The following is a 13803-nucleotide window of genomic DNA, read 5'->3' as shown; positions in this document are numbered from 1 at the left end:
TTATATATTTAGATATAAAGTTTCTGATTTTAATTTTGCAAGGTAGCATTTACCTAATACAAAGGAAAAGATATTCTACAAGCATCTTCAGAGAAACAGTTGAGGAAGACATAAAGATTAGATAAAGAATGTTCAAAAACATCAGTAGCAAAAGAAATGCAACACACTGTTGAGTCAGTCAGAAATCATAGTAGATTATTCTTCACTGACTTCGAAGTCACAGGAATGCAATTTTTTTTTTTTTTTTTAGGAATGCAATTTTTATCCACCAGTTATAATCTAGTCTGATCCGCCCAGTGTATGCCAACCTTCAGAATCAGAATCACTGGAAGGGTATGAAATGTAGAGTCCTGGGATCCTACCCAAAAGATTCTGATTTAAAAGTTTTGGGGTGAGGCCCTGGAATCTCAATTTCTTACCACCTACTAGGTGATGCAGAGGATGCCTATTAACAGGTCACATTCATGCTAGCAGGGCTGGTCCATGGCCTATTTTCTTCTCAGTGACTGCAAACAGTCTACTTTGGAGAGAACACTGATCCTTAAGGGAATCCAAGTATAAAGAATCTGCTTGAGACAAAGAGAAAGGCTCATTTCCAAATACAATTAAAACACTGATTTTGATAGTATGTGGTACTTTCTAGGTTACTGTTACAGGTTGAATTGTGTTTCCCCAAAAGGTATTGTAGTCCTAACACACAGTACCTTAGAATGTGACCTTGTTTGGAAATAATAGTCATTACAAATGTAATTAGTTAAGATGAGGTTCAAACTGGAGTAGGGTGGATTCTTAATCCAATATGACTGATATTCTTTTTTTTTTTTTAAAGATTTTATTTATTTATTTGACAGACAGAGATCACAAGTAGGCAGAGAGGCAGGCAGAGAGAGAGGGAAGCAGGCTCCCTGCTGAGCAGAGAGCCCGATGCGGGACTTGATCCCAGGACCCTGGAACCATGACCCGAGCTGAAAGCAGAGGCTTTAACCCACTGAGCCACCTAGGCGCCCCTATTCTTTTTTTTTTTTAAGATTTTATTTATTTGACAGAGAGAGACCACAAGTAGGCAGAGAGGCAAGCAGAGAGAGAGAGAGAGGAGGGAGCAGGCTCCCTGCCGAGCAGAGAGCCCAATGTGGGACTCGATCCCAGGACCCTGAGATCATGACCCGAGCCGAAGGCAGAGGCTCAACCCACTGAGCGACCCAGGAGCCTCCAATATGACTGATATTCTTATACAAAAGTGGAAATTTGAACACAGAGGCAGACATGGACAGAAGGTAGATGACATGAAGACACAGAAACAATGTCACCTACAAGCCAAGGTTGGGGGGCTAGGACAGATCCTCCTTTACAATGCTCAGAAGGAAACAATCCTGGTGACACCTTGAATTTGGACTTAACATCTCCAGAACTGTAAAACAACCATTCCATGCTACTGTTACAACAGCTCCAGGAAACAAATACAGTCACTCATGCTCTTTTTTTTTTTTTTTTTAAGATTTTATTTATTTATTTGACAGACAGAGATCACAAGTAGGCAGAGAGGCAGGCAGAGAGAGGAGGAAGCAGACTCCCTGCTGAGCAGAGAGCCTGTTGCAGGGCTTGATCCCAGGACCCTGAGATCATGACCTGAGCCGAAGGCAGAGGATTTAACCCATTGAGCCACCCAGGTGCCCCTAAGTCACTCATGCTCTTAAACGGTGTTTGCAAAATTTATATCAAAGTGTTGACTTTGATATTGCCAAAATTTATATCAAAGTCTCAGAGTAATATAAATAACACTTTTTATATTCCTGTTAACAGAGAAAAGTAGGACCAGTCAGACAAAAGTGGCTGCCCAGGTTCACACCCCAAAGATGTTGGGGTTAATGAAGATTATGCTTACATAGGTTCTGTGATGATGTGATGCAATAATGACGACAGTCCACCTCAAAGTACTTGGTGTTGGCAACACACCTAGAGACTGGAAAATGAACCTTATGATTGAGAGGTTTTACAATGTTTTTCTATTTCACAGTTAAGTTTCATAGAATTACTTATACCTATTTAAAAATATTGAAGAATATTATCCATTCTCTTCAAACTTCACAATGATTCTGGGAAACTGTTATATAGATATTGCTCCAAATGTATTAATCTTCTCAGAAAAAAAGAGATGTGTAATTCTATATTATTGTCATTATCATTCTGAGTTAGAAGATTGAAAACAATAAATGACATTTGTCTATAAAAACAAAGGCAAAAATGAACTTTTGGGACTTCATCAAGATCAAAATCTTCTGCACAGCAAAGGAAATGGTCAATAAAACAAAGAGGCAACCCACAGAATGGGAGAAGATATTCACAAATGACACTACAGACAAAGGGTTGACATCCAAGATCTATAAAGAACTCCTCAAACTCAACACCCAAAAAACATAATCCTGTCAAAAAATACAAGACATGAAGAGACACTTCTCCAAAGAAGACATACAAATGGCTAACAGACACATGAAAAAAATGTTCATCGTCACTAGCCATCAGGGAGATTCAAATCAAAACCACATTGAGATACCACTTACACAAGTTAAAATGGCCAAAATTAACAAGACAAGAAACAACAAGTTTTGGAGAAGATGTGGAGAAAGGGGAGCCCTCTTACACTGTTGGTGGGAAGTCAAGTTGGTGCAGCCATTTTGGAAAATGGTGTGGAGATTCCTTAAGAAATTAAAAGTAGAGCTACCCTATGACCCTGCAATTGCACTACTGGGTATTAACCCCAAAGATACAGATGTAGTGAAAAGAAGGGCCATGTGTACCCCAATGTTCATAGCAATAATCACCACAATTGCCAAACTCTGGAAAGAGCCAAGATGCCCTTCAACAGATGAATGGATAAAGAACATATGGTCCATATATACAATGGAATATTATGCCTCCATCAGAAAGGATAAATACCCAACTTTTGTATCAACATGGACAGGACTGGAGGAGATTATGCTGACTGAAAAAAGTAAAGCAGAGAGAGTCAATTATCATATGGTTTCACCAACTTGTGGAGCATAAGGAATAACATGGGGACATTAGGAGAAGGAAAGGAAAAGTGAATTGGGGGAAATCAGAGGGGGATATGAAGCATTAGAGATTATGGACTCTAAGAAACAAACGGAAGGTTTTGGAAGGGAGGGAGTTGGGGGGATGGGTGAGCCTGGTGGTTGGTATTAAAGAGGGCATGTATTGCATGGAGTACTGGGTGTGGTGCATAAACAATGAATCTTGGAACACTGAAAAAAATAAAATTTTAAATAAGTAAGTAAATAAATAAGACCTTCCCAAACAAACAAAATTTAAGCAAGTAAAAAGGTATTTTTCTAACAGGGATTCTCTAAAATGTCATCAGAGTACTGTGGGTGATCCTCTATGTTGCAAAATGCCAGACACACTTAGCCACACAACTGTGTTTCATGAATATTCATTAAACAATTAAGACAGTTTTGTCTTAATTGTTGACACCTAAATTCATGCTGTATTTGGCTAGAAAAACACATACAGAACAGCACATTGTGGTGTGCAGATACAGCATGTTTTCTCATCCTTGGGGCCTCCAGCTACCACACTCCCATGTCACAGTATCTTTAGCCCACAGAAATTTTGCACAGTTATATATGAGAAATATTCTTTCCTATTTGTCTCTGCTGCACTTTCTTTCAAACCTCAATTGTAACCAGAGGTTTAAATTTCTCTCCTCAAATTGGGTGTTAGATTAATGAATAAATGAGTGGTTGGAATGAATGAATGAATGAATGAATGAAAAAATAAATCTATCTATCTATATAAAAAAGATTATGAAGAGGGTGATCAACATGGCAAAATTGGACATTTGTCATGATGCTGCTTTAGGACTTTAAGGGGTTCATAGTACCTCCTTTTCATATCCATTAGGTTGGATATGAATCCCATTAACCTTGAGTTTCTATGCAAAGAAGAATGCTTTACCTGGGAATTCCCTCAGTAGGAAGTGGGGTATCAAGTCAGATCTCCCCAACTGCAATCATATTTGTAAGAACATTCTGGGAATCCTAGAAAGATGATGTAAAGCTAAGAATAGTGTGAGGAGTCACTGCATAACATGGAATCCACCTGAATTATCAACATATCCTTAAAGAGTATAAAAACCTAATATTTTTCATGTGTAGATAAACTTCTACAGGAGCAGACTTTTTTGTTTGTTTTTGCTTTTGTTTTCATACTTGGAAACATTACAACACAAGAATGTGAATGCCAAACAAAGAAACACCTAAAAGAAATATTTGTATTTTTAATTTTATTTTGTAAACACTCATTCTACTAATGAATTGATTTCCTGGTTCACATAGTCTAGGTTTTGCCAACAACAATCTGTGAGAATGATATTGTTGCTGTGATTAATGCCCATTGATGGCTAACAGTGCAAGTAAAGATTATCAATTAGTAAGTATATGAATTGGAATATTTTTGAAATGTAAAGCTCTTGTTATAGGTGTAATTATACAAAAGATTGACTATGGCCATAAAACTTTTAAAAAGTGTGAACTCAGACTAAATCCAATTTTCTTATGGACCACATTATTTGTAAAAATAAATAATTTCATTTGAAGGAAATTAGTATTCTCCATGATAAAAATTTAAATAAGAAATAAATTTGCAAGCTTCTCTGTGGCAGAAAGCATTTCTTCTTTTCCTCTCTTATAGTACATGCAAGCAGGGCATGGAAATATTCCATATTTGTCCAGGGAAAAAGCTCAATTATTGACTAGTGTGTTGGAAGTTATCTTTTTTTAATTTTTTCTCTAAATTATGATATTCAGTACCAAACTTTCCTCTAAATAAAAAAAAATCAACATTATTATACACAAATGGAATGCCCAAAGTGATATTTTGCAGACTAGTAATGCTACCCAGGAAGATGTTGGATATTCCATCAAAAAAAAAAAAAGTATTTTATGGTATAATCCATCTGAAAAGTGCAGGATTAAACACAGACTGATTTATTTAAAATGATTCTTCTTTGTGTTTAGACATATTGGACATCTTCAGGGAGAGAATGCTATATGCACTGTTGCCTAATTTATCATCATGGTAAATAAACACTTTTGCTGACACTAATGTTGGTATCTTGTAGTATACTGGTGACCCATAGAAAATGGTGGGGAGATGCTGAGACACCTGGTCACATGTGAGGTGCCAACAATAAGCTCTCCCTTCACCTCTGTGCTCCTGCAGCAGTTGGTGGAATACATTTATATTGACACATCTCTAACTAAATTCTAAATTCTTATGCTAATTGTAAACATGAAGACTCCTCAAGAAGCGTCCAGCACATTTTAGCTTTTCCAGGAACCCTTTGCAACTAAAAGAGTTAATAGATGACTGAATCTAAGAATAGTAGTTGAAAATACTTTAAAGGGCATAGCAAAGTTTGTATAAAAATATTCAGGAAGAAATCAGCTCATTATGAACATTTCCACCACTTCCTAAATATTTTAGCATTTTCTATCATGATATTTTAACAGAGAAATAACTTTGCCTATATTTAACACCTATATTTAACAGCTCATCCCATATTCATAAGGCTTGTCTTGGGTTCTCCAGCAAGAGTAGTTCATATGGGCTTTGAAGCATTTGAGTTCCACCAATAACTTGCTGTGGGCACATTACTTTATCCTGATGAGTGTTAGATTCCCTAACAGTAATAATGTGTGGGCATTGTGAAGTCTAAATGAGCTAATTCATATAAAACATTTAAAATAACGACTGAGATATTACATATTAGGTGGTATTATTATAGTCAAGGTCTTTCAGCTCATTGTGCTGTATCTGAGATCTCCCAGTTATCAAATTGCTTTACAGATCTTTGGGGAAAATGTTATATTCACGGCTTTACAGCCAGTTGCCAGAATTGATATTGCACCAAGGTGAGATCTCACCTGAATCTCCCTGAAAGTGCCAGTGAAATGTATATTCCCTTCAGGCAATATTCCCTTCAGGCAAATATATTCCCTTCAGGCAAAGAACTTCACAGGCTGGGACAATCAGGGAGGGATCCAATCTCAGGCAAACATTATTCCAAAAGCTACTTGATCTAGATCTATTCTTATAGGTAGGTATCACCCTTTGATTGTGAGTAGTTATAGACATGCTTGATTCTACTACATGATTCTACAGAAACATGGACATCAACTTGTTCAGCCTGCATTTCAGTTAAGCCTACTAGATTTGGAGCCATATCAGCTACTGAGGAATCTTAGTGAGAATTTTTCTCCAGAATATCTGAGTCAGTCTCATGATTCCCTCCAACACATGTCTAATCCTCTTTGACTGATGTGATCACATATTGCCTTACTTCATTATCCTTTGTTTTTAATGTATTTGTCTCATCTCATATATACATAACATACTAGACTTGCTCATTTAAATGACAGAAAGTCTTTTAAATATAATACTTTTCCTTCTTATTGCCTTTCTGAGTCAACACTCATGAACTCTTGTCTAGACTCACAAATTCCTCTGAACTAATCTCCTTGACTCAAGTATTTTCCTTTCTAACTTATTTAAGAGAGCATCACTAGGAGTCAAACACAGTCTACATGCAACATAGACAATAACCCCTTCATGTAACACACAAAATAAGATAAACATAACACATACATAAATTATATGATAGATTATATCAACCAGTGAAGGCAGAGATTGCTTGTAGGGTAGGATTCAATGAGAAGATGCTTTTTGAGCACAGACTTACAGAACATAAGGAATTAGTCATGCAGAAACCCTAATGAAAGTCATCCAGGCATAGAACAGTCCGTCAAAAGTCAAATGGTAAGAACACACTTGATACGGTGGGGGCAGTCCGAGAGAGTGCTTGGGTGAGGGGTGGGGGTCAGGCCATCAGGAGGTAGATCATGTAGGGCTTGGTAGGCCATCATAAAGACCGGTATTTCCTCTAAGTAAGAAGTGGAGTCATGAAATAGTTTTGAGCAAATAAATGCTGACTTCTATAATGAAATATTACTTTGTAGTGGACCCTAGGTAGGCAAGTCTAGAGTCAAAGGGTAAAAGGAGCTAATGCTATAAATGAGGAAAAGGGTGATGATGAGTCAAATCAGGATAGTAGCAATGGAAGTGGTAGAAGCCACCATATTTAGAATGTTTTGAAGATATAATCAAAAGCATTTGCTGATATTTTGGATTTGGTGTATCAAAGAAGGAAGGATTGATGATACTGGAGTTCGGGCTGAGACAATGAAAGGATGGAGGGGCCACCATCTGGTAAGGAAAGGCTGTGGGTGGGACTGCCTGTGAGCATGAGTTTGGGACCTGCTGAGTAAAACCGGTCTCCAAGGCATTGAGAGAAGATCCTGAACAAACGTTTGAGTCCATGGGGCTGGAACTTATGAGATGTTTGATCTAGGAGTTAAAGATGTAATTTTGGAGTTAACACTACAGAAGACTGTATGAGACTCACAGAGAAGTAAGCATAGATAGAAGACAGAGCCCTGGGGCACTCCCAGATGAAGAGAAGGTGGAGAAGATAGAGGTCCAACACAAAAATGCAGAGAAGGGGGCACCTGGGTAGCTCAGTGGGTTGAAGCCTCTGCCTTTGGCTCAGGTCATGATCCCAGGGTCCTGGGATCAAGCCCCACATTGGGCTCTCTGTCTAGCAGGGAGTCTGCTTCCCCCCCTCTCTCTGCCTGACTCTCTGCCCATTTGTGATCTCTGTCAAATAAATAAATAAGCAAATAAGCAAATAAATAATAAATAAATAAATAAATAAATAAATAAATAAATAAAATCTTTTTTTAAAAATGCAGAAGAGACATGAGGAGGAGGAGAACCAAGAGAGGAGTGTCCTGGGAGCCAAGGGAAGATGAGTCATGGTTAGAGAAGAAGATTTATCATTGTAGAGGTCCCTGGTGACCTTCCTATGAACAGTGCTGGTGGAGAAGTGAAAAGGAAAGCTTGGCTAGAGTGGGCTCAAGAGGTTGGCATGGAGGTACTGGGTCAGTAAGACAGGATGATTCTTTAGAAGGGTTTGCTGCAGAGGGCACAAATAAGGCATAATCTTGTGGAGGATGAAGGATTAGAATAACAGTGTGCTGATCACCTTCTGTTGCCTCTCCATACCTACTTTCTACTCTTTTCTACCTGCTTTATCCCCAGGAAGCTTTTGGATAGGATGCACCATATAAGTTCCCTGAGCCTCAGCTTCTGGCTACTGGGGAGAAGGAACAGATAATGTGAGGTAAAGGAGGTTAAGCCATGTATCCTTAGGTTTCTTTCCTGCCTCTGTGCTGCAGGTTGGCTGGATTCTCTGCTGAAAGTGACACCAGGTTTCATGCAGTCCCCTCACTTCTACTATTTCTCCAGATTCCAGATGCCCTCTTCTTTCCTCTTCAGTAAAGTGGTAAACGCTTCCCAATACCACTAGCTTGAGATTATTACAATATGTCTATATCAGTTTCCTATTGTTATTGTAACAAATGATCACAAACTTAGTGGCTTGAAACAACAAAAACTTGTTATGTTGCAGTTCTTCAGGTTAGAAGTCTGACACATATCTTGTTCAGTTAAAATTAAGATATAAGTAGGGCCATATTTCCTTCTAGATGTTCTAGAATTAATTTCCTTGCTCTTTCCAGATTCTACAACTTCCAAATTGCCTTGGTTGATGGCCCCTTCCTCCATCTTCAAATCCAGCATAGCTGTACCTCTCTGTGAGTTTCTTCCACAGTCACATTTCCTTCTGACTCTCTCTTCCACATTGAACCCATCTCAATAATCCAGAAAAACCTCTCCATCTGAAAGTCCACTGAGTACCAACCTTAATTCCATCTGCTACCTTAATTCTCCCTTATCGTGTAACATGATGTACTCACAGGTTCTGAGAATTAGAAAATGGAAATCTTTGGGAGCCATTATTCTGTCTACCACAATCCATTATTGCAATAAGTCATAAGCCTGGCCAGCAAGATTGTGCATAGTTTCTTCCCTTCATTAACTTCTAATTACCTAGTTTGTGTATGTCACTTGTTGCATGCTGGAGACCTAACTAAAACAATTTTTAAAAATATGTTAGTGAAATAAAAGCTTATGTTTAAGTAGATGATAGTAAAGATTCAGTAGAGAGCAAAAAAAAAAAAAAAAAAAGAAAGAGAAAGAAATGGTGTGAATGAGAGGGAGTTTTGCTGGAGCAATCTCTTGTGTAGGGGAAAAGAACAGGATCTGGTGTACATGTGGATAAGCAATGGGAGCTCATCTGCAACACTATGAGGGAAAAGTTGCAATAGGTGGGCAAAGATGTTGGGACATTCTCTGATTTCCTCAAGATTTCAGGAACAGTGAGGAGCAAGATCACTAGTGGAAAGTAAAAGAAGGTGTTGCCGTCAGAGGTTGGGACCAAGAACCAAATAGGAACCTCATCTAGGAAAGTGAAAGAATAAACAGACTAAGGTTTGGATTTTAATGGAGGTGATATTTATTTCTATGGGAGTGAAAATTCTTTTTTGGGGGTAGAGAGGTAATAAATCTTTGATATTGCTATGTGTAGCCTTCCAAAAGGTCATAATATATGAAAATATATATAAGCATATCTGTAGTATCAGTATTTATAAGGGAGGTGGTTAAAAATACCTAAAAAGGCTCCTTAGGAGAGGTGATAATGAATAAAAGATTGAGAAACACTGGACCATCACATACTAAGATATGATAACCTTAAAACTCTATTGAAGTTCATGGATAACACCTTCAAAAGACAGCAGTGATGAAAATAGTGTGTTTTATTTATTAGTATTTTTCCCCCATAATGCTGTATGGTTGTGGTGTGGAGTAGGTAGAGGACTGGATTTCACTACGGTTGGGTGTACACAAGAAAAAGGGGAAAGGGAACTGAGGGGGTGTGCAAAAGAGGGATTATAATGATTTCTCCAGGATCTTCCACCGGGTAAATAAGATAGAAAGCATACTGGGCTGCTAAAGACAGATATGGGCTTATAAGAAATTTAGAAATGAAGAGTGTAAATTCATCATTTATATCTCACTCTCATCTTCAAACAGTATCATCTGATTTATTAGAGGCAAGGGAGTTTAATTTTTTTAATATAGATTAATTTCTTTAGAACATATTTTTTTGCTTATTTTCTAAAAGAGATGCAGTGATTAACAAGATTCAATATAATGTGGAGATTTATATAAAAATAAGGGAAGCCAGAGAAGAGGAGTAGATGGAGAATATTCATCAATGCTAACACATTCATTGAACTTCACGGAAAAAGGAATGACAAAAAAAAAAAAATTCCTGGGAAACATTCATTTCTTATTCATTAAGTACTGTCCTAAACATTGCTTCTATCTTGAGTACAATTTAACTTAATTTAAGGTCTATTTGCTATGCTGGTGTATAAATTCCTAATTTGTTCATAAGTCTCTCATATCTATCATGTTTTTCCAGTGAGACCAAAAGCTCCTTGCTGCCAGCGAATGTCTTCCATATAATTTTTAAACCAACAGTAACATAATAGCACTCCAACCCATCTGAAGGGTAAACTTGCTTCAAGCTTATGCATTCCTTGTTTGCAGAACTAAGTCCCTTAATCTCTAGCAGAACTAAGTTACTTTCCTTGAGAATTGCAGACCACTGGCCTCAAGGAGTGAATGACCAAACTTTCCCACAAGATAAGGTCTGACTGCATTTGAAAACAGCTGCTACTGATGTCAGCAAGTCTTTTCAGGATCATGTCCACAGAGGACTAGCTCCTGGATGTATTCCCTCTCCCTTTTTCCTATGCCTTTCGCTTTAATACCTTCCAGCTTCAGCTGGACAGGGAAGATGATCTTTGAGATGTTAGCCTACCATAGTCTCAGGTTTCAGCTTCCTGAATAAAGCAAACTTTCTTCTCCTGCCATCACACACCTCTTGAGTATTGATTTTTCTTTTCTTTTCTTTTTTTTTTAAGATTTTATTTATTTATTTGACACAGAGAGAGAGATCACAAGTAGGCAGAGCAGCAAGCAGAGAGAGAGGGGGAAGCAGGCTCCCTGCTGAGCAGAGAGCCCAATGCAGGGCTTGGTCCTAGGACTCAGAGATCATGACCTGAGCCAAAAGCAGAGGCTTAACCCACTGAGCCACCCAGGCGCCCTTTGAGTATTGATTTTACAAGCATGGGGTAGCTGAACCTGAGTTTGGAATGGGTTTTCTGTCTGGTATAAGTATCACCTAGCACACAATCACTCAGACTATTACCTTGACTCCACAGCTCCCTCTATTTGCTCTTCCCTGTGCTGGTATTCTCTTACAGTCAATTTCAAAACCCTACAGCAGCAGTGCTTTACTTTCCTTTGAAATTTCCTATCCTTTAACATCATCTTTCAGAGAACACCAAGAAAGGAAAAACAGAATCGACATTCGGCATTTTTTTTTTTTTTAAGCTTTTCAATGCTAGAACAATCCCCTCATTTAGTGACCTCTTTGGTCTGCCTTATACTGAAAGGTCTACTAGTGCATTTCTACCATTCAAGAAGCAGAATTACATTCTTAATGTAAGTGACTCATAATTGGGAAAAAGTCTCTCTAAAACACTTCCCTTTTTGCTGTCTCCACAGATTATTTAAATAAATTATGATTCTTTATTCTTTTAACTTTATCATTGTTTAATATTTAAACACAGATGGCATTTCTCACCTTTACCACCATGACACCTATAGGGAAGTTTTTTCTCTGTTAATCAGATAGCTTTTCAGACTTTTCTTAATGTGTAAATATATTCTATATTTTCAACTCTATCCAGAATTCAGACTATCCTTTAAAGATATTAACCAGTGATTATCAAAGTTTACATCTTAATCTTAGTCATTGATGAAACAAATTATTATGAAGTTTTAAAAGCCAATAAACTATTCATATTAATAATAAGACCAGGAGAAAGGTTGGTTCTAACCTCATCTGTGTCCCACACACTGGCATAAGAAACTAGTTGCAAAATAGTGGGTCATAGGAATAAATAAGTAGTCAAAACTAAGCAAAAAAACCCTCATAAAACCAAGCAAGAAAAAAAAAACCCTATAAAACAAACAAAAATCCCTAAAATATTCAAATATGCTAATAGATGAAACATCTCTTTCCATCTAACTACATACCTTATACTATGAACTTAATGGTCACTTAATAAAATCAAACTGGTGGATAATTATTGTGTTCAGTATATTGGAAAAGAAATACAAAGCTCAAAATAAAGGTTAGAGTAAAGGAAAGGAAGAAGCTAAAAATTAAAATTCAAAGGACATTTCACAGCAGCTCCTTTTATGTATATATTCTCAATAATATTTTATTCATATTATGTATATGGAAAGTTGTAGAACTCTCATTATTAGTAAAATCAGTTTATATAAATATGGTTGATAGTGGGAATCCTAGTTAAATTTATAGACATGATGTAAATGTCATCTTGATTAAAAAATAAGACAATTCTCATGATCCTTTTTCCATCCCAATAAAACATTAAAAATATTTTCACTATTGAATCAGTTGTTTTGTCTCAAATATTACTGAGGTATGTGATTGCCCTAATATAACTAGTTAAAACATAAACATGATGAAATTCTACATTAAAGGCATGATTATGCCTCAGGCACCAGGGGAAAAAGTCAGATTTTTTTTGAGAGTTATGTTTCCTTAAATTAATTCCTACCTGCAGATGTTGTTACAATTTCTGTTGTGTTTCTGAGGCCCATGAAGTCAAACTGATAAAGCCTCCAGGATTTCTGATCAGCTGCCTCAACTGAATTTTTTCTCCATCTGTAAATCATTTCTTCTTTGGGGTAGCCATCTGAAAATACAGAATAAATATTAACACTTGAAGACATAGTTTTATGAAAATAAGAGTCAAAATTATAATTCTGATCATTTAACAGAAGTTAAAATTTTAGGCCATATTTGCTCTCAAAAATTTCTTCAAAGACATTTAAAATAAAAAATTAATGGTAAAGGCCACTCAACCCAGAGAATTCCTGCTACAGATCTTCATCAGCAAGATGTTCCCAGCCACAAGCCTGATCATCATTTATGTGGACACACCATATAAGAGGGTTACTGTCTTTATTTCTTTAACCTTGGAGAGCCACTTTTAGTCACCATAGGCTGTGGTCATTTTCAAAATGTGGAGATCCTCGTCAAAGTGTTACTAGTTTCCAGACTCTGAGATCTAACTACCTGGCCTAGGCTCGTAACACCTTCACCCATCCCCAGAACTTAGTCCATTCAAATCTTAAGAAAGACAAATTCAATAAGGCAATCATTCCAGGATTCCAGAGGTCAACTGACTCTCAGTCCTGCTCTGACATCAGTCTCCAGTTCTGATCGGTGAACTTTAACTTTTATTACAGACCAATGCTTATCTTATTCATTCATTACTCCAGGAAGCAAGATGCTGGTATGTTTCTGCTGCCTTAAGCCTAGGGTGACAACCTGCCCAGAGCCAAGTGTCACGGACAGATGTTATTATTAGGGCCCTTTGAGCTCCCTGACGCAAGCCAGAGATTGTCCCAATAACTACTTCTCAACTCCTGGATCTCTACTTCTGAATACCACTTGGGCAATACTTGTTTTCTAGAGTAACTGCCCCCAGGCTCTATGGCAAGGTCTGCTTCCTGGAGCATGCCTCACCTAAGAGCAGGCCTAGATCCCATGTTGTCTTTCAACACATTATAGCATTGATATCATTAGCCCTTCACCGATTCATATAGACACTGATGGCATGACTGTAGTAGGGAGAAATATATGCACTACCATCCTGA

The 13803-nt window shown here is 37.4% G+C and overlaps 1 protein-coding gene across 1 annotated transcript in view; it reads right to left on the bottom strand.

The window, feature by feature from the left end:
• GABRG3 (gamma-aminobutyric acid type A receptor subunit gamma3) overlaps window positions 1–13803 on the bottom strand; it is a gene marked incomplete at both ends in the record, with an annotated part of 605484 nt that overhangs the window by 70940 nt on the left and 520741 nt on the right. The window contains one exon of the mRNA XM_080808621.1: window positions 12699–12836. Coding sequence (XP_080664747.1) covers window positions 12699–12836 — 138 coding nt within the window. The remainder of the gene's footprint in view (window positions 1–12698; window positions 12837–13803) is intronic.

The sequence above is a fragment of the Martes martes genome (assembly GCF_963455335.1).
Source record: "Martes martes genome assembly, chromosome: 7".
Taxonomy (NCBI): Eukaryota; Metazoa; Chordata; class Mammalia; order Carnivora; family Mustelidae; genus Martes; species Martes martes.
The sequence above is the reverse complement of the archived record's forward strand: the minus strand, read 5'-3'. Positions and strand labels throughout refer to the sequence as shown.